This window comes from Bactrocera tryoni, chromosome 5 (genome assembly GCF_016617805.1).
Source record: "Bactrocera tryoni isolate S06 chromosome 5, CSIRO_BtryS06_freeze2, whole genome shotgun sequence".
NCBI lineage: Eukaryota > Metazoa > Arthropoda > Insecta > Diptera > Tephritidae > Bactrocera > Bactrocera tryoni.
In genome coordinates, this window is record NC_052503.1 from 52,209,775 (window position 1) to 52,231,739 (window position 21,965).

The 21,965-nt window shown below is 33.5% G+C and overlaps 3 protein-coding genes across 3 annotated transcripts; 2 read left to right on the plus strand and 1 right to left on the minus strand.

The window, feature by feature from the left end:
• Positions 1 to 9,364: 9,364 nt before the first annotated feature.
• On the plus strand, positions 9,365 to 12,740 carry LOC120776821 (N-acetyltransferase eco). Its single transcript, XM_040107841.1, has 4 exons — positions 9,365 to 10,847; positions 10,907 to 12,072; positions 12,132 to 12,256; positions 12,319 to 12,740. Exons 1-4 carry the CDS (start codon positions 9,464 to 9,466, stop codon positions 12,518 to 12,520), a joined length of 2,877 nt encoding a protein of 958 aa, XP_039963775.1. The 5' UTR covers positions 9,365 to 9,463; the 3' UTR covers positions 12,521 to 12,740.
• LOC120776822 (delta-1-pyrroline-5-carboxylate dehydrogenase, mitochondrial) lies at positions 12,738 to 15,129 on the plus strand. Its single transcript, XM_040107842.1, has one exon. It carries the CDS (start codon positions 12,754 to 12,756, stop codon positions 14,389 to 14,391), a length of 1,638 nt encoding a protein of 545 aa, XP_039963776.1. The 5' UTR covers positions 12,738 to 12,753; the 3' UTR covers positions 14,392 to 15,129.
• Positions 15,130 to 15,925: 796 nt separating this feature from the next.
• Positions 15,926 to 18,847, minus strand: LOC120776824 (RNA-binding protein lark). The gene is made up of 4 exons (XM_040107844.1): positions 18,681 to 18,847; positions 17,547 to 18,426; positions 16,471 to 16,706; positions 15,926 to 16,414 (listed from the first exon to the last, which is right to left on the minus strand). The coding sequence occupies exons 2-4, from the start codon at positions 18,225 to 18,227 to the stop codon at positions 16,315 to 16,317; spliced, it is 1,017 nt and encodes a 338-aa protein (XP_039963778.1). The 5' UTR covers positions 18,228 to 18,426; positions 18,681 to 18,847; the 3' UTR covers positions 15,926 to 16,314.
• Between the last annotated feature and the right edge of the window lie 3,118 nt (positions 18,848 to 21,965).

Here is a 21,965-nt window from a genome sequence, read left to right on the forward strand (position 1 = left end):
ATAGAAGCCGATATAAAAATTTACGATGGGAGTGGCACCGCCCACTTTTAGGTGAAATCACATATCTCAGGCCAGACTGATTTCAATAGAATTGGTACATGACATTCTCCTTACATTCCTATGTTACAGTGCACAAATTGACGAAATCGGACTACAACCATTTGATTGTTTTACTTCCCAGTGTACAAATCAAAAATAATTAATATAACAAGATAAAACTTTGCATGAATAATGCCGTTGCAGTACTACCTTATGACCAAAATTTGTCCAAATCCAACTAAAATTGTTCAAGCCCTAGGTACCGAATATTTGGATACCTACAGTTGACTTTTTACCGTAAATATCGGTAAATGTGTAAGATATATAATTGAAATTCAGTCAGAACTCTCTCCTAACAATAGTTTGCCTGTGTGTTAAAAATAGGCTGAAACGAGTCAATACTTCTCTAATCTTCCATATATGGATGACTTCAACATATGAGGTCGGCCAATATGTGAGTTATCTGAAAGAAAATAGAGCGTGTTTCACTCATAACAGTGTATCTTTGTGCCTAAAATAGATAAAATTGGGCGAAAATTTCACCTAATCGCTATATAATTAATATAAGAATTTTCGAACATCAGGCTGAATTTACACCATATGATTGCTGTTTGTATATGAGGTACCTTAATTAAACCCAGGGAACATTTTATAAGTTCCATATGTGGCATGTTAAATGTGGTATTGGCAAAATTAGATAAAATCGGGTCGATACTACCGCAACTCCCATATATTTCGTATAATTATTTTCATTTTTCTAACAAGCGATTTGAAGAATAAGTTGGTCAGTGTGTGAATTGTATATTAAAAAATTTTTTGAAAATAGGTTTTCAAGTATACCTTAGCCCGTCCCTTTCTCCATTATCTGGTCTTAATTAGAATGGAATTTGTCTATACCATAGTCTATATCCCACAAATCTAATATAAAGAATTTCGATCCTCTGATTGGTGTTTTCCACATTAACATAACTTAATATATTAAGTTTAGGCTGAAGATATTTTTAGTATGTTTTTAGCTGACTCGAACTAAGAAATAGCAATAAAACGAAGTTTAACTATTTCAAATATACATTAACATAAAGTTCTGCCACCACCTTAAGGAATTTTCCAAGCTTTGATTCTTGCCAGTTTCAAGAGTATAAAATGTAAAATGTTCGGTTGCCACCGAATTTAGCCCCTCCTTACTTCTTAATCATTGAAATATTTTACTTAGCTCAGTGTGCATTTCGTCATATTTACTATAATACACTTCTACTACTCACTTACGCTGAGCAACGACGCAGTAAAGAATCTCTGAGTATACTTGTATGTTCTTCTTTGTTCGAACGTAAAAAAAATACCCAAGTAAGCATGATTATTGATTATCATTATTGCGGTGCACCGCTTCAATTATCTTGTGTGAATGTATATACATACATACAGTGGCCCAAAAAAGTCTAAACCTCCGCTGAAAATTGCAATTCAAAGCCATGGCAATGGAACCACAAAATACCTACCAAACAAACTCTAATTTAATGAAGAGCAAAAAGATATTTTGACCAATTTTTATGACGTCACTGCCGTCCAAAATGACTACTTCCATATTGACTGAGACATGTAAGTCCTTGTGGCATTTACAGGAGCGCAAATTCGGTGTGGGATTCGTGGTAGAAGAGAGACTCCGTCGCCGTCAAAATGGCAAAATGGAGTGAATCTGTGCAGCATTATTGAGACACTGATGAATGCAATCGAAGATTTAACAACATACAGCAGCGGAGAAAAAAAAGAGGACACCTTAAAAATGTGTGATTATTTGATTTTATTTAAAAATGTGGACTTATATACATATATACAAATTTTCATAAAACTTGATTTATAAGCATAAGCATGATGAGCATATCGAAATAAAAATAAATAATTTAGTTCAAAATAAATATTTCCATTTTTTTATTAGAAGCCGAAACAAAATATTTCCGATATTTCAATTTCTACTTGATACTTATAAAAAATGTTCTCAAAACTAAACGCGATACAGTAAAAACCGATTTTTTTTACATTAGTAATATTAATAGAGACATCAAAATATCTTGATTTAATATTTCGTGGCACCTCCTATATTTTTTATCACGGTTTTTATTCGTTCGGGCATGGAATCAACTAAAGACTGTAAAATTTGTGCCGGTATACCGTTATACCACACGTTTTCAATTATTCGGTCAAGTTCTGACAAATCCTTACTCTCTTCTTAGTTATCTACGCTTTCATGATGTGCCAAAGATTTTCATGGGGCTTATATCAGGACTGTTCCCAGGCTAGTCCAGTGATAAAACACCCAATTCTGCTAAATATTTTTTTATCTGAAAAAAAAATTAAAATATGTATTAACCATGTCTTTGTAAAAATGAAATGTTAATAAGGTTTTGTAATATAAAAAAATGTGACTTACCGATTTGGCTTGATGGGATGGCGCAGAATCATCCTAAAAAATTATGTTGTCAATATAGGAAAAGTGCTCTTCATTTGAAGGGCCCAGGTTTTCCTCTAAGATCTGTTGGTATTTAATGGCGTTAATATTTCCATCAATCAAGGCCAAATGTCCAACACCATGATAGGAAAAACACCCCAGATTATCCGACTCCCTTCCTGCCTGACGGTACGTTTGACACACTCAATCCTGAAACGTTCGCCAACTCTTCTGCGAACGTACGACATTCCGTCTGACCCGAAGATGTTAATTTTGGACTCATCTGAAAATATTACTTTTCTCCAATCTTCATTGGTCCAGATTTTGTGCAGTTTCGCCCAATGGAGGCGTTTTTGTCGCATTTTTACTGTCGATAGCGGTTTTTTGGCAGATCGACAGACAGTTAGTCCGGCTTCTTGAAGGCGCCGTCGTAGTGTTTGCGTACTGATTTCGGTTCCATTTAATTCCTGAACTTCGCTTCTGATGTCTTCAGCTGTTTTAAATCTGTTCTGAATACTAATCCACTTAATATGGTGGTCATCCTTGGTAGTAGTCTTCTTCGGGCGTCCGGAACCCGTTTTGAGTTTTAAAGATTTTGTCTTCGCATATTTCTGAAGGAAAGCACCGACAGTACTAATTTCACGTATACTCAAGTTTTGTGATTGCAAAGCCAAAATTATGGCTTTATCAACTTCAGTCAGTTTTGGACTTTTTCCACATTTCATTTTATTTGCAGCCATGTGTATACTCAGGAATATAAATAAAAGCGTTTTATTGTAGCTGAATTATGTACTTACTAAAATAAATACTTACTTGTATAATAAAGTTTGATCTGTTAACACTACATCGATTTAAAGTAAAATAAATAAACTAAATTTAAAGTAAAATAAAATAAATTTAAACTACAATTAAGTGTCCCGTTTTTTTTTGTCCGCTACTGTATAGATATGGAATGAAGCTTTGGGGTATTCTAAAATCCCACTGTCAGCTCTCCGATGGCATCTGCAAACTCAGAACCTTCTATTGATTTGAGTGAAATAACAAACTTTATGCCATACAGTACTATCTCCATTGAGCCATATCATAATACCGCAGCCTTCACCATCGCCTCTTTGCACAGTCTCTTGCAAACCTTTTCTATCAATTTTTTCACGGGCCAAATATCATCGCATGGAGATTCATTCACTACAGCGTCACGGCTTTCATCATCGTGCTCTACGCTAGTCCCCTCACACTCACAAATAGTAACGCAGAAGGTTAGAACACTTGCACGTCATAGATATAAAATATTTTAAGCTATTGACGTGTTCAATAGATGATCAACTAAAGAATTCTATTCTAATTAATTAGGAGAAATACTTAAAAGAGGAGGAGGATGGAGTCATGTGTAGAAGTTCACGTAAGTGAGGAAAGTTCTCTGATCGCCATTCAATTGGGAGTGGCCAGAAACGATTCTTTTACATATGATTCAAGCAGCTCAGGACTTCCGGTCTTTGACCAAATATCTTTTGGGTAGCCTAAGAACAACCGTTTGAAGGCGAGCTAAGGTGAGAAGGCGAAACATCCCCTCTGCAGGATTGTGCACTACAAGCTAAGTTTCGCACCCTCATCTGTGCAGCAAAAAATGCAAATCAACAGACACAAAGAAGGTTCGACATCGAGAACAGACAGCCGAAAGATTTTCTACACGGCTTGTTCTCCGGCTCTCTGAGAGCACTGATCCACAACTCGGTATAAGGGAACTGTGATGAAATTTTACACTAATGGAATAATGGCTAAAAGTGGTTGCCCAAAATGGTGCATATTTGTTTATTTATTTATTATTATAAATATAAAAAAATTTGTAAAAATTTGATTAGAAATACGAAAAGACTTTTTCGACTACCCAATATTTGTTATCAACTCAAAAGTTTTAATAATGTAGGAGATAAGTCACTTCAAAGTCAAACCATCTCCTTGTATTTATAGTTCACTGTGTGTATTTTTTATACATGATTCAATATGTAACTTGATTTAAATAAAATATATAACTTGATTAAAAATCCAAATAGCTTAAAATCATAAATGAAGTTTTTATTAAATAAGACCTATTTGCACAATTAACCTGCCTGCCAAACGGTACCATTTTTCTTTGTGTTGATATGGAATGAAAAAAAAATTTGAATTTCTGTAAATTTAAAAAGTTTATTACTGATTTTAATAGAATTTTAGGCAGCATTCTATCTTACTTCTATAATACTTGTATTCGATATGCATATATGTACATATGTATGTATATGTATGCACAATATTATTTCGCTACATGAAAATTCTAAAGAATCTTTTGAGGATATTTTTTCTTTTCTCATAAAATAATTGTTATTGAGAATATTATAAGGATCTCTTCCAACCCAATTAAAAAGCTTGAGTAAATTACATCTTTCCTCTAACAATCAAACGTCTAATATTTCAATGCTCTTTTTATTTTAAAACTGGCATTCCATACATTGATTTCAAGCTCATTTTATGATCTTTTCGATACTAAATGACATCTTACAGTTCATTGTATAAAAGGAGTAAACCTTGGCCTTATCTTTTCTGTAAGTATTATTATAAACCATCTTCATGATCAAGTGTTCACGATTAAAACTCGACTTTAAAGAGAATCTACTACTCTTTAAATAGAGTGCATATTAAATGAAATTTTACTAATTAAAACATTATATTTTATAATTTAAAGTCCTCTCTTCGTGAATGCATATCGTTATACATACTTATATAAAAAATTTCAAACTTGCCTTCTGTACTGTTTGTCCAAGGATGAAATGAAACCTATTGTCAGATATGCGTTCAGAAATACACGAATTTTAATGAACCGCTGCAAAAACAACATGGAGATAAAAATAATAAAATTATGTGTGACATACATATAAGTCAGAAAATATAATATTATTAATTAATATTTTGAAAATTTAAATTACTTTTTATTCTACTCAAAGCGACGGAGGTAACCAATTCACTACTATTTTTGTAAACTTTCACCTCGTACACCACCACATATTGAAAAACTTGTGCTTGTTTTTAAATGGTTGGAATGAATGTTGGAAGCATATAAGAGAAGCAACATACATAATTTCTGAATGCGTAATAGAGAAATGCACATATAGCTATGTATACATATATTTCTTATCAACTATGGGCAGCATTATTTGAAAAAAAAATTTTAAGGTAAGCGACTTTTTGATATTTTAAGAGATTCAAAAGATGTTGTCAAGAAGATAAAAGATTAAATTGTATCTTCCTTCTAAAGAATTTATCACATATAATTGCAGAGAACGGAGCAAAACTCACAATGCGCTGCCGGAGATGAAAATCGAGTGGGATGATTTGTGTTGCGTTGCGAGATATTTTCACCAATAGTGATTCCAAGGTGGGTTGCTTATTTTCTGCTTTACTGTTGTAAAGACCAATTACTTACATTGTCTTGCGGCCTCAAGATTGTTTTGCCTTGCAATTAGCAGCGAATGATTTGGAATATACGAAAGATTTTCACACCAATAAGCGCATGCCCACGGCTCTGTCTTTTCTGTGTGTAATTAACGGAGTACACGAACTCTTTCAGATTATTATTCGATTATCTTTCGAAACAGGCTAATAAAACGCTGCTTTGTACGAAGCATATAGTGGAGGAGTTCCGTTCGCGGCTGAGGCATTCGAATGGTTGATTTGTGATACGCGTTTTTAGCTGACATTAACCTGAGCTGGTGTGCGCTCTGGCCGCGCAGAGTTTGGGCGAACTTGCTACAAAGATAGGTATGGCTGTGCAATGCTTAAATTGACTTTGTTCACCCCATTTTGCAGATATGGGGTCAAATAGCATCACATTGGGTGTATCGCGTCTAAAAGAAATCATTTAAATCTCAAATAAATCAAAATTCCTTCGCTAACTTTATTCCTTACTGGCGAAGCGGCGCGCGACATCAAGAAGGCTAACAATGTGTTGTACCATTTGAAGAACACCACTTTGGGGTTTCAATTAATAATATAAATCCTAAGCCGACAAACTCAAATGATCTCCAATAAACTATCCTGAAATGATCTTCAATAAAAAATTAACAACTCATTGCATTGTATCATAATTCTTACACTAATTTCTCTATTTTTTAAGAAACTTTCAACATCATTATTCATCCAAAATTTAGAAATACAATCGTAGTATAATCTTACTCTAACGCAGAGGACTGTCATCTCGGAAGATGAAGAACTCGTGTATGTCTATTATGAAATGGTCGATTTCAATCCAACATGCAATCCGACATGGTCGCTGTGTATCGAATTGAATCGCAAAGGTTTGACTGATAAAAAATTAACTATTGGTCCTAGACTCAGCACACAACCCTATGTAGGGGATGTTTCACCTTCTCACTTTAGCTCGCCTTCAAACGGATGATCTTGGGTTACCCAGTGAATACTGGGTTTAGGACCGGAAGTAAAATAATCGTTTCTGGCCACTCCCAAGTGAGTGGCAATCAGAGAACTTTCCTCACTTACGTGAACTTCTAAACATGACTCCATCCTCCGGCTTATACCGCGTAACCGTTTTCTACACCAGTAAAGAAAAATAATAGAGACTGTGCGTAAATCAATAGAGAAGGAAATTGATAGCGCGATTCTGTAAGCAGTCTCTAGTCACTATTTGAGACATTTTAAGGTCAAGTCTCAATTTGAGACTAGTCTCTAGCGTTAGTCTCAAAATATTGTCTCAAATTTGTGACCTGATAAGAACTCTTGTTTGCCATTTTTAATATACTGAATAGAGATCATCATAAATATTAATCGATTGTCTTTTTTTATATTTTGTAAACAACTCAAACACGAAAAAAATTGAAAATGAATCCATTTTATATAAAGTTAACAAAGTCAACACATATTTTAATTAATTATTATGTTTTTTGACTATGTTATAGAAAATTTTATATTTTTTATCGACATATTTATTTTCACATGTAGTGTAAAAAAATGTCTGATTAATGAAATGTAATAGATTTTGTGACTGTCACTTATACCATGTTCAGACCGAGAATTTAAAGGGATTAAATTACATTTAAGCCCTTCACTAATCAGTCGGTTCTCACTGCCGATGGAAAGATGAAAAACAGCTCTTTTTGCCATTCAGGAATTCACATCGCTTAATATTTATCAAAAGTAAAGATTGTCATTTAGTATTTTGAAATAAAAGCTGTCTTCTTTTAAATATTTTCCATATGTGACCTGGTCTACGGAAAGGGGGCTTAGGTGTCAAAAATTAATATCATTAATGAGATAAAGAGAACCTGACGAAAAGAGTTGTAACAGTTGTTCCCCAGAAAACTAGTTTTCTCACGTTAGCTCCCTTTTCGTAGACCAGGTCACATATAATGGAAATAATGGCCGCATTTTTTCATTTGTTAAGTCGATTTTCAGGTGAAATTAGATTCATTGCTTTACAAAAAATTGTATTTTTCACATTTTTTCTTTTTGTAGTGTCTAAATCAGCTGTCATAATGTAATAGATTTCGTATACTGACAAGTAGATGGCGCAAAATCAGTGCACCGAGAGATTCAGCGTGGATCAGTTTCAAATCACTTCGATGAAGTGATTTTGAACTGTCAATTTTGTATGGCGAAATCTTGATAAATTTATAGGATTAGTAGAATAAACCACTCAGCAGCCGAAATCATGTGATGAAGTGTCGGTCTGAACATGTTATTACAAAATAGCATAATCGTCTCAAGTCACAAAAATTGTCTCTAACTTAAAATCTCAAATTTATAGACTTGTGACTGTATCACAGTACAGAATCGCACGGGAAATGTTTTCTAATCACTTACAATTTTTGGTTAGAAAATAGTTTTAGTAAATTAATACACTATTTTTTTTAAATTATACAAAGTATAACAAAATAAATTAAATATAACAAATATATATAAGCTTTTGATCAAAATAATAATTATAGTATAGTAAATGTTGCTAAAATTTTTATTGTAAGAAGCAAAATTCAGTTTGTAATATATATATGTATATATAGAAGTTAATATTTAAAATCTAATCTAAAATAATTACAAAAAATTTGTAAAAGTTTTGTAAGAAGAAAAATTTAGCTTTTAATGTATATATAAATGCCAATATTTAAAACTAATCCTGAGCAAATACCGAAAAATTGTTAAAATAGAAATGAAAGATATACCTAATATATATAAACATGTAAACTTCAAGAAACAAATCCATAAATAAATAGAAATAAAATAAAAATTACAATTGTTTTTTTTTTTTATAAGGAAGAACGTAACTGATGAATAACAGACAAATAACTCAATGCAAGTGGCGAGGTACCAGTTTTCTGTAACGGATAAATAACCAATACAACGATAATCAGTAACGTATCGGCCAGTTTTCTGTAACTCGTAGGTAACCATAACAATAACGAAAGAAACTAATTTCAGTAAAGGTGGCTAACCAAATAAAACGCCAATGAAAAAGACGCTGTTAACCGAACACTAACATATAGTTTTTCAAACTAGTTCGCAAATTATATCGATAACTAGTCAAATAACTTTTACACGTTGTCTTTAGCATTCAAAGTCTTTGCGTTTTTTTATTTAATTATTTTAGGAATAAATTTAATAATTTAAATAACGTTTCACTTTCATGTGTAAACGAACAAAAATAAATTAAAAATAGAGATAAATACCAATAGAGAGGTTCGAAGGAATCTCTTACAAGTAACTTAAGTGATGACGTATCCTATTAGCATTATAAAAGTTGATATAAAAGTGTCTAGTAGCTACTTCATATAAAAAATCTGTAATCTAAATTATTTATCGATTTATCGGTAACCGTGCTGTTATTGTTTTTAAGTTATAAATATGTCAAACTCAATTGGCGCATTTCTTTTGTGTTGATATTACTGATAAAAAGCAATTTCTTATATTCACATGGTTTTTTTCAATAAATTTGTATAAATGGAAACTCCAAAGAGTTTAAGTAAACCACGTATTACACGCCATCCAACGCCAAGATTATCCGAGAGGAAGAAAAGTTTATTTTCTGATGGTGAAGTTAAAGTGGCGGGAAATATGTTGGAGGGAATTGAATTACTAGAATCTTCAAATACGATTAGAGAAATAAGCTCTATAACAACAAGGAGTAGACGTAATATTGAAAAGCTTTTAGATTCAAATCGTAAATCAAGTGCCATAAGTTTTCTTAACGATGCTCCCACTGACTTTGCGAAATCTATGTGTACGTCACCTTTACGCAGAAGTCTCCGTACCGAATGTGTTAAAAACACATTAAAGAACACCGCTTTAATAATTCCAAGCGATAAGGAAAATGCACCAAATAGTGATCAAGAAGAAGGTTCTGAAGAGCAGCTGCAAAAAATGTTCAAAACCTCAATGAGATTAACCTCTAGTGGTACTCCAGAAGTAGTAAATAAGAGCACTATATTTCGATCCGAACCACAAAAAAGGCATTTTGCAGTAACAGAAGAGAACGTAGAGTTAAGTCCGTACAAAAAAAATCCAAAAATTGCATTAAATGACGAAGCTCCTGCCACAATTTCAACATCAAAATTTTACTCAAGGTCCCGGCCCACAAGCCTATGTGTTGATGTACCAAAAAACTTTCAAGTTAAGATAAAATCGCCACCAATCACTAATAAAAATATTTCCCCGCGAAGCCGTGGTCGTCGGAGTTTTGGACAGATAAATATTAATAAAGGAGTAAAACACAAAATTAGACGACCGATACGATCAGTTATATCGGGAGAAAAAAATATTCGAAATACCCTTTCTTCTGTAGACATTGATTTAATATTAAAAAATTTGCGCAATGAAAATCTAAAAAATCGGATCGCCTCTAAACGAGAGGAGCGTCAAAATATAGAAAAGATACACAATATTTTTCGATCATGCAAAAATCCTATAGAGATGGCCCGGCCCTTGACAGTTATTTCAGGAATAGATGATACGAACAACAATACGTCTGAATATGTTTTGCCGACAAATAAAAACCATCAAGAACTTGAAATGGCTGAAGATATTGATACAGATTTTTCTGACATCGATAGCAATTTTGATGACTATGAAGAGCTTTCAACTGCGGAAGAAATCATTCCTATAATTTCGCATGAATCAGCCACCATTGAAGCTGCTATTATTGAAAATGAGTCCGGAATTGCTACCGCTCCAACAAAACGAAAATTTTTCAAATCTGCTCGCAGTAGCCTTACGCCTAAAGAAATTCATATTACAGATAATATTAGAGCTTCTATTTGCAATGGTAAATTATCTTTGATACAAGAAGAAAAGAAAGTAAAAAGGAGACCAAAAAGAAGACCGTCAAGTAAGTTATCTTTGAAAATTAATTTTATACTCATGTGTGTATTCATATCTAAATTTCAGCAACTTATGATATATCCGATGAACAAGCTACTGTTAAAGCGATTTTAAAGAATTTAGATGACACAGCCTATGGGGATATGGACGAAGATTCTATGAGCACTATGACTAATCAAACTATTAATGAACAAGAAATTCTAGCTAATCATTCGTTGCAAAGTCCTAACACGCAGTTATCCAATGAATTGGATTATTTAGAGTTTCGTAAACGGCTTCCGTACAATACGTCTGATCCTACACTAATAGAGCAACAATATTTGTTACTTGATTTCCTAATAAATAATAATATGTGTACAGAAGAAAACTTTACAATATTCATAGCAGATCCAGATAATCACAAAGAAGAGGCAGCAAAAATTGTTGACCAAGTTTTTGTTTTGGTAAATCAACAAGATTACTTTCGTCAACGTCTACCGTATAATACAGATGATCCAGAAGTGGAAGCGCAGCAACATCGAATGCTGGACTTTCTAGTTGAAAACAATATATGTACAGAGGAAAATTTCGATATTTTCATTTCAAATTACAACCAAAGACGTAAGGAGGCAGATGAAATAATGGAAACAATACGGAAACAAGAAAAAGAAGGAGTCCCTTTAAACACTTTACAGGCAGTCGATAATGAAGTGAAAATACCAAACAATATTTCCGAAAACTCCAAAATTTTAGATAAAACGAGGATTGACGCTTCTGTTCAACAAAGTGTTGGCGAAACTCCATTACCTTTAACTCAGTCTATCGATAGAGACAAGGATAAGCTTTTCCCAATATTTGATAAAAACACATGGAAGCCTTTACAACAAATATCTAGACGAGATTTTTCACGAACTTTGAATTTGGATCGGGCGAGTAATCAATACCAAATCGATGCAGGACAAAGAAACTTTGGTGCTCACCAATGCAAACAATGTGGCCTGGTTTATAGTATACATGAAGTAGAGGAAGAAAAATTGCATAACGATTATCATGCATCTTTGCATTTACTGCGTTTTAAGGGTTGGATCGACGAAGATATCGTGGCTATATACCCCGAATGGGGTTCGGATGGTCGTATATTGCGTATCACAGAATCCTCACACACCAGACGACATGAACGTTTAGCCGACATATTGAAAATTGTCGATAAGGAGCTGGGATTCGCCTCCTATGTGATCCCACCAACATTTGTTGTATGCTTTTTAACTACATTATTTTCTTTTACAAGTTAAAGTATTCATTTTAATTACAGGCTTATTTGGCTGTCCGTAAACACCAAATTGTTGGTCTTTGTTTAGTTGTACCTCTTGAAAAAGCTAACAAATATATTAAAATAGAAGAGCTTGACTGTTGCACCGAAGAAGAATTTCCTGCCAAGTATGTATAAAGTAAGATATTTGGTATTTTTCTTTTAAATCAAAACATTTATGCTTAATTAGATGCGGTATATCTCGTATATGGGTTTCTCCATTACATAGGCGATTACATATAGCAACAAAACTAATAAATGCGGTCCAACAAAACACCATATTCGGAGAGGAAATTCCACTGGACATGATAGCATTCAGCGCGCCAACTGCAGCAGGCCGAAAGCTCGCACAGAAAGTAACACAAATAGATAATTTCTTGGTATACCAGTGAAAATAGGCATGGTGAAGGTATAGGTCAGCAACTGGGATCCATAGCCGTAGTTGTATAATTTAATTATGCAGCCTATATTTTCACCATGCATAGAAATATTTTTTAATGAAACTGAGGGTTTTCCGTTATACAAAAATATTTAAGTTTCAATTTTTCGAAATTGCTTTATTTTGTATAAATTTTAATAAATGATCCTTAATTCATACGTTATCAGCTAAAATGTTAAAAGTGAGATGAGTAATATTTTCAGAATTAATTACAATGGTGTCAACTTTTCGTGCAACCGCACCTATTTGAGTTTAGGTTGCAAACGGTATTTTAAACACATGATGAACTACAACCAAAATTCTATGGATAGCAAAGCTCTCTTTGAATCACTAGATAAACTGCAAGAAACTGTCTTCCGCGTGCCCATAAACATCGGCGATAATAGTATTGTTAGCAGCGATGAGCAGCTACAGGTGCATCCTCACAATCATAGACGTACGCTGGTAAAATTTTATTACGCCAACACGCAACAGATTAAACTTGGTATTGAAACAGCATTGTGCAGTAAAAAATATTGGCAAGGTACCAATCTGAAGGAAAGAGCAGAAATCTGGCGAAAATGTGCCGATATCATCGCAGAAGAAGACCGTCATATGCTGAATGCCGCAATTATGTTAGGACAAGCAAAAACACCGAAAGAAGCTGAGAAAGATACTTTCCAGTTAATTGGCTTGTTACGAAAAAGTGCAGACTATATAATGCGCCTATCCAAAATTAATCTTAGCAATAGTAATCCTGAACGAATCAAAACAAAATATTTCCAGCGTCCATTAAACGGATTTGTCACGGCCATTTCACCATTCAATCATAACAACTTTTCTGCTCACCTGGCACTAAGCCCCGCACTTATGGGCAACTGTGTGCTTTGGAAGCCTTCCAGCAATAGTATATATTCTGATTACTTGATTTGGAAAGCTACAAAGAAAGCTGGTTTGCCTCCAGGTGTTCTAAATTTCATACCATGTAATGGCAACTTATTTGTGGACGTAGTTACTAAATCACCTTATTTTGGTGGCCTTAATTTTGCCGGAAGAACGACAAATTTTCATAACATATTTAATGTTACTTATCTACGAATTAAAAATTTCAAAAGTTATCCACGTATGGTGGCCGAATGCAGTACGAAAAACTTCCATTTTGTCCACGAAAGTGCGGATGTGAATGTAGTAGCTGAAGCAACTGCCCAAGCAGCCTTTGAATATTCCGGCCAAAAATGTTCAGCATGTTCGTGCATTTACGTTCCAGAAACGCTATGGATTCAGCTAAAAAAAGAACTATTAGACCAGATAGCCTGTATAAAGGTGGGAGATCCATGTGATTTCACATCAGTAACATCGGCCGTAATCAGCGAACTTGCATATGAGCGCATTATAAAATATATAAAGAGAGCCAGCGATGAGTCAAAATGTCAGATTATATATGGTGGAAATTATTGTAAATCTCATGGATACTTTATAGAACCAACAGTGGTGGTTTGTAACGACCCTTTGGATCCCCTAATGACACAAGATATCTGCGGACCAGTACTAAGTGTCTATCTGTATAGAAATAACGAGTTAGATAAGATCGTAAACTTGTTAATAAAAGAATCAAGATATGCCTATACTGCGTCAGTATTTGCCGAGTCAAAAATTGCCCATAAACTAATTGAGAGATTAAGCTCTGTATCAAATAACTTTTATATCAATGAAAGTTGTATAGGAAATATTATGGGACACCCTAAATTCAGTGGAAGCCGTCTTTCCGGCACTAATGATCACAAAAGCTCAAAATTTTATTTTATGCGTTGGGCATGTCAACAATTAATTGAAGAGGCTACATGAAGTAATTTAAATTGTATTTATTTTTTGTCTAATTTTTTTGTTTCGTAATTCGAACGAGCACGTTTATTAACTAATTCTATGAACAAAATACTAAAAATAAAGACACATGTATGCATATATCATCTTATTGATTACACGTTTCTGTGTGACCACAAATTTTATATAGAGTATGTCAAAAATTACATCGTCCAACATAAGACATTCAACTGAAAACTAAATGTTCCAACGTTGTATAATCTCACCTATAAATCGATGATGTTATATGTTATTCTTGGAAAATCATCATAAAAGTTTTTAAATAAAATAAAAAACAAGAAAAACTATAATATCCCTTACAGGTTCAAGTTTTCTTACCAGATCTTGATTTTGATCAGTTAGTTTGTATGACAGCTACATACATATGTATGTATGTATACACTATGGTAGTCCGATCTGATTTCTTTGAGCAAATAAAAACTTTTCCTTACAAGAAGTTGATTTCGATTGCTTGGTTTGTATGGAATTTATTTGCTATTGTAGTCCAATATCGGCGGTTCCGACAAAGCAGCTTTTTGGGGAGAAAAGAACTTCCGACAAGCTATCAGATCGATATCCGCAAAACTGAGGAACTACTTCGCGTGTAAATAAACAAACAGACGGACATGGCTAAACCGATTCAGCTCGCCATCATTTATACATAATAATATATGTATGTACATACATAAGTATGTATGTATGTAAATACATAAGTATGTATGTACATATGTACATACATAAGTATGTATGATTATTTAAAAAAAACAGAACTGCACTGTCTGTCTTCTTTGTTGCTTTTAGCTGCAGTTTTAGGGACATTTTTTGCAGTGCTTTTCAAAAAATTTTTAAAGTGCCATTAATTTTCAGTGCCACTGAAAAAGGTACAAATATTCAAGTGAAGCTCATAAAAGCGTTTTAAAAATATAATAAATTTTGTTTGTTCACTAACTGTTCCGTTTTCTAGTAGGTATGTTTTAGTTGACCAAAATTTTTCTTTTGAAAGTTCGAAACTTGTTCCAAAAAAAAAAAAGAGTTGATTAAAAACAACACCAACACAACTCTGCATTCGAAGACTAGTTAGAAACATCGTGTACTCACGTGGAGTTTCGATTGATCATTGAATTAGACACAATTTACGTTTTTTTGTCTTGTGTGGAAAAGGCCATATATTTTGTGAAACAAAATTACGAAATTTGAAAATTGCTTTTGAGCAATATAAGAAGCAAAAATGTGCTTGTTCCATTTTAGCTTTGAATAGTATGTCGGTCATAAATCGAGGAATAATAAGTTATGTACAGAAAATTAAAAATAATAATTTAGGTGAATGATGCAATTGAGTCATTCCGGTGGCGTAGAACAGGCTGTTGTGTGCATTTTAGATGAATCACAGTTTACATTCATTGTCCAAACCGAAACGGTGTGACAGAGACAGAATAGTAAATATTCATCGGGTACTTACCGATTACAAAAACAATATTAAATAATTTGTCTTAAAAATTATTGGTCAAAACACTTCATATACCGTACGCTGAAAGTTGTTTGGAAATTTTAGTGTCTTTATTGATGTAGCCAGAAATAGTACTATATTTTTAGAATTGTTGGTGTTATTTTATAAATTACTACTATTGAGTTTTAGCTCCATGTATTTAATGCGTTGTAAGTTGTTTACAATGCAATCAATCAGAAAACTAGTAACATAATTTTGTTTTTTAAATTGTAAATGTATACAATTATTGTTTTTTCTTTTGAAAATCAGTAAATTGATTTAAATATAGAAAAAATTAAATAAATGATTAATAATTAATAGTACATCTAAAAATGAATTGTCATTTGACTGTGCACTGTATGCATTTATCCTTCACACAAACTGCCGCTCATATAAGTCATGTGGCCGAAGTAAAGTTCATCTCAGTACGGTGCATAGCGGCGACCAGGCGGCGATGGTCCGCGCATTCCTCTGGAGGAAATCATTCTATCATCGAATGAATCCCGACTGAAATCTTCATAGCTGTAAATGGAAAAAATTTGTAAATTGCCTACCTTACTATTAAAAGTTTAACATACCCATAGCGACTAAGCCCATTGCTGCTTCGAGGTGGTGGAGACCGACGACTAAACATTGAATCGTAACCACGGGACAAGCTGCTACCTCTTATGCTGCCACTAAGTGGCGGGGGGAGAGGCATAGGTTCCCGACGAGATAGGGGTGGAGGAGGGAAATCACGCATTCTGGAGCTTTGGTAACGTCTCTCGAATAAATCGCGAGTATCTTCAAACCTACGATCATAGTAATCATAATCCTGAAAAAGCAACGATCGTCAGTGATTTAATTAAAATATGATATTCCACGACGTGCTGTTAAACGCACCTTTCACATACAGATACATACATATATAATTACTTTGTAGACATATTTATAACGGAAGAATAAAACAAGACAATTCAAACAACTAAAAATAACTTTTGGAATGGGATAAATTTCGAAATTGTTTTCAAACAATGCATTTCCTATCTTTATTTATAAACTTTAATCTGATATATGAAAAATTAACGCTATTTCGTTGTGTGTCCCCAGAAATTGGGCAGTTATTCCTGCAAATTTCAGTTCAAAAAATTGAGATTCAATTTCTGTTTGAAAAACAAATTTCAAAATTGAAAAAAGATTCATCAAAAGCGTTAATTAGACTAAATTTGTGTTAAAATTACCACCACGAAGATTATCATCGGGGTATCTCATTCGCATACTTATCATGTATTTAGTTAAGCGTTCATAATAAGCTTTGATATTTATTCAAGGGATTCAATGCGAGCGAAGCCGCGTGAAAAGCTACTACATATGTATATATACAAATATTTGTATAGATAAATTGTACCCATTCAACCGAGAATTATTCTAGTACATCTCTTCCCATAGCGACTTTGATATATAGATATATATAAATAAACAATATTAAATTATCCCTATAAAATATTCAAATATATATCGAAGAAAAATACTTTATTGGGAGTCTAGAGTTTAAAAGCAAGAAACGAATTAATTTTGATGATATCTACTATTTTTAAGAAATATTTAATACTGTTACAAAAATATGTATGTTGGTCAATAGCGTACTTAATATTATTATTAATACAAAATTTACCCTAAAGCCATCCATGATCCTGTCACGTAAGAATGGTGGTGGTGGTGGTGGTGGAGGATACGGATCACGACCGTACATTCGGTCTCTATAGCCGCCGGCACTTAAACCGCGATCACCGCCGTATAATCGTGGACATTCTTTAGACCAATGGCCGGAACGACCGCAACGATAGCACTGCTCCGGATCACCCATGCCAGGCTTAGGGCGTACACGGCTAGTAGAAACTTGAACTTTAAGTGGCTGACCGTCGACGACGCGACCATTCAACTCCTTGATAACATCTTGCACGTCACCAATGCAATCCAAGTGAACGAAACCGTAGTTACGAACGATGTCACACTCGACGACGGTTCCATACTTTTGAAATAATTCGCGCACTTCGGGTGCTCGCGTTTTATCCGTTAAATTTCCCACGAAGATTTTCGTTGTTGGCGTATTCGGAGCGCGACGGCTTTTTGCCGCTTCCACTTTTATAGCATTGTCGTTCAAAATATACGAGTTCAAATTTTGGATAGCGTCGCGTCCCTGCTGTTCCGTTTCCATATGAACAAAGCCATAATTTTTCACGACATCACATTCCACAACGGTACCGTATTTCTCAAATAGTGGTCGCAGTTCAGTAGCCTGCGTCTTTTCATCAAGATTCCCTATAAATAATTTGAAAGTGCCTGCTCCGGGCATTTCAACGGATGTTCGTTTGTAACTTACGATTTGGTGTTGAAAATTATCTGCTCCTTGTAAAAGGAGAACTAAACGAAAAAGTTGATTTTTTTTATCTGGTCTGACCGGTACGATGCGGGCGCGGCGAATCTGAGCTTTCGATAAAACAGCAACAAGCGATAGTTGACGGAACGGATGCGTTTTAATTATCCCCGAAATTCTACATTATTAAATCAAACAGGTTTTGTATTATTTGAAATGACCGATAAACAGTACTTTTAATAAATTCTTAATATTAAAACCAAACCATTATGGGATTTGACTTAGAAGGAAACGTTAAAACACGAGACGTGACAAACTTCTTATAACACGAAGATAAACGCTAATAATTACTGCACACGTTGGATACTCAAAGATGGCGGCTAAATTTCAGTGTACACATACGTAGACTAGTATAATTTAAATTTGACTTACCTCAAACTTAATAATATATGTATATTTCAGAAAAAGAGATACGAAGTAAACTTCAATTTAAATTATAAAACCCGCAAACACTATAACCATAAAATAATTTTCCCAGCGAAAATTTTCTTCTGGACAATGCTGTACAGACCATTCGGGTTTTTTAAAGCAACTATCGATAAACGCAAACTTATTATCGCGCCTTTCGACTAGCAATAGATTTTTTCGAAGCAACTTCTATTGCTCAACTATCGCTAACGGGGACTGCATATTGCCTATGTTTGGCAATATTTTGCCAACAACTTTCTATAAAATAAATGTTGCGGCAACATGTACACCATTTCCATTTACTTTATCATTGCCAATACCTGACGAATCAGCTGTTTAATTTGATCGCCAACTAGCCCAAAATTTGAATGAAAAAATTTGTTTCAAGACGGCATTCAAGTTCGAAAAGTGTGAGAGTGTAGTAGGAAAGTGTGAGTGTATTGCACCTTCAAGAATTATGGAATACAAAATTACTAAATATGTTATCATGTTGTCACGTAATTTTTTGAGTTTAGAAAAAGAAGCAATTGTACAACGACACAACAACAAAACGCGTGAAGAAAAATATTTGCTATGGCTGTAAAATATTTCAGATCAAAACCAATATTTGTTTTCTTGCTATGACACGTAAAATTAATTGCAACCCTGTGTCAGCTGTCATTTTACATAAAGACATCTTTTGCCGTTAAATTGTTGAGGAAGGTAAATTTTAAATTTATTTTAGAATTTTTATTTATATTATTAAGATTTGTCACAGTTTCTTGTCAAGAACGAATGCAGAAGGTGCGCAAATTCACAATAGACCTTTACAATAAATTGACCGAATACAATTCTCTCATGGCTTTCATATTTTGATATAGAATTTTTGCATTTGGTGCCATCGTGCAATCTTGCAAAAGCAAGAGAATCCCCTTTATGTTATCGAGATAGATATATACATATATATATATATCTATAAATCAGGATGACGAGAAAAGTTGAAATCCATCCATCCATCCAATAAACATTTTTCATCAACCAGGGAATTGTGTGGATATGTAATATACAAAATATGTTTAAAGGTCAGCATAACGATATCTTTGACTTGTTTGGCCCAATAAACAAGTTTCGATAATTACGAAAATTTCAAAAAAGTTGTTAATATTATACCTATTAAGTAAAAATTATTTCTATATGTTATTTGTTTAAATTTTAATTTAATAAATTAATGAACTATTTGAAAATACATACATAAGTATATCTTCAGATTCATCTTTTTTTTCAATAAAGTTTTTAAAATTTATTTCTTGCAAATGTACATTCTATATATTAGGGCAATTCACAATCTGGTGCAAATGGTCTTGCATATTTGCAATTGCAAATTCGCTGTACATTGTGTTAGTGTAACACTAGTTTAATCAGATTGTGAATTGCCTTATGTCCAAATAGATCATACATTCATACATATGTGCATCTGCAAATACATGTGTATATAATGGAAGGCATACACACAACAATTAGTTGGTTGATTGAGTTGGACTAGAAATTGCCCTTGTCGCTACATACGACACAACTTTTAATACAATTTTGAGGTCAACTTCATTTTGAATATTCACTTCGTTGCTTAAACATGAGTTCGGAAGTTGTTGCTTTGCTTATTATATATGACGCGCTCTCTTCGACAGCCGAAATAAAATAGCGAAATCGTTTGAAATCGCACGACCAACCCAAACACGATCCAACTAATACAACCAACTTGACAAAATATCAAAAAACTTTGATTTTCATCCAATCAGTTGGTACAACTCATACAACTGCCCCATATACGTAACAATCAGTTGTACAATTCGATGAAATTGGTACAATAATTGGTACGTGTATGCTTCCATAACGTTAATATGATAGAAGACGTAATAAATTAATTTTCTATTAATAAAAAATATATTACAAAAATATTTATTTGGGAATTTATTATGTAAAAATCAAATAGAATTGATAAATATGCAAATCCAAATTGACTGTAAATATTACTTCGCGTGCATTCATACAAATTAGCAAAATTATATTCATATCAATAAATATGATTGCATATAAACCTATAAAAATAGAAGCCAAAAGCTCAAAAATGAAAGGAATTATCCAAAAATCGTAAATATATATTTTGAACTTCTTAACCAATATATGCAAAAATTGTTAAAAAGATATTAATATTCCACATTTGTGTAAAAAAATATAATTCCTCCAATTTTTCTTCATTAGAAAATCTATCACGCATATGTGACAAGACATTTTTATTTTCTGCTTAACCTCTTCCATTTTTCTCGTTTCGTGCACGTTCCTCTATTTGTAAACAGTCGTCTTTTACTTATTTCTGCTAAATAGCAGCGAATATGGTGAATTCCCGGTTGAAGTTTTTCGGCTCTGTTAGCCGTCCAATCGAGCATCATACAAAATTCAATTTACACCTTCTCTATGTTTTATGTTCTCTGTGTAAACAATGTTAAATTTTCATGGGGTGAATTCCATTGTGGTGAGGTGAGTTCCCCAGTTGAAATTTTTAAATGTTCGTTATCGAACCTGCACTCTATGTTTTTAAGTTGTCTAGTTTTTATGTTCTATGATTAGACACCAATTGCTAAACTTATACAGTGTTACTTTACGTACACATTTTGCATGTTTTCGTGGGAAAAACTGGTTTTCGCATGAAAACTTCGTTTTTCGTCCATGTAAATCTGTCAAACGAAAACACAGTTTTCGCTGAAAACTACTTGAAAACTTACATTCCACTCATTCTAAACGGTGCCTGCTCTAGTTTAATCAATTTTATTGAAAGACATATTTTGCCGGCCCTATATTGTCACTTGATATTTGTTTACATTCCATATACATATACAGCTGTCAGTTGATATTGTCATATTAGGGTGATTCTCTTTCTCTTGCAAAACCCTTGCACGGTGCACGAATTGCATAATTTTCCTCTTGGTACAACGGCACAACATCAAACACACGCAGAAAATTATTTGCAATGGCTGTAAAATATGTTAGACCAAAACCCATGTTTATTTTCGTGCCGTCATTTATCACTAGATTCTGCAATGGGTACTCTCTTGCATATTTCGGTAAAGGATTTTTGTATTTTGTGTCATCGTGCACGCTTGCAAGAGCAAGAGAATCCCCCTTTTGATAGTTGTCAGTGAAAACTCATCGAAAACACACATTGTCGGTCCGAACGACTTAGATTCCACAACCCACAAATGTGTTTTTAAAATG

Coding starts and splice junctions, on each gene's coding strand:
- LOC120776822 (XM_040107842.1), top strand. CDS start 12,754: ATGAGTAATATTTTCAGAATTAATTACAATGGTGTCAACTTTTCGTGC.
- LOC120776824 (XM_040107844.1), bottom strand. CDS start 18,227: ATGCCCGGAGCAGGCACTTTCAAATTATTTATAGGGAATCTTGATGAA. Junction 16,707..17,546: donor GGATCATGGATGGCTTTAGG/GTAAATTTTGTA, acceptor TTGCTTTTTCAG/GATTATGATTACTATGATCG. Junction 16,415..16,470: donor AATGGGCTTAGTCGCTATGG/GTATGTTAAACT, acceptor TTCCATTTACAG/CTATGAAGATTTCAGTCGGG.
- LOC120776821 (XM_040107841.1), top strand. CDS start 9,464: ATGGAAACTCCAAAGAGTTTAAGTAAACCACGTATTACACGCCATCCA. Junction 10,848..10,906: donor ACCAAAAAGAAGACCGTCAA/GTAAGTTATCTT, acceptor TCTAAATTTCAG/CAACTTATGATATATCCGAT. Junction 12,257..12,318: donor GAAGAAGAATTTCCTGCCAA/GTATGTATAAAG, acceptor ATGCTTAATTAG/ATGCGGTATATCTCGTATAT.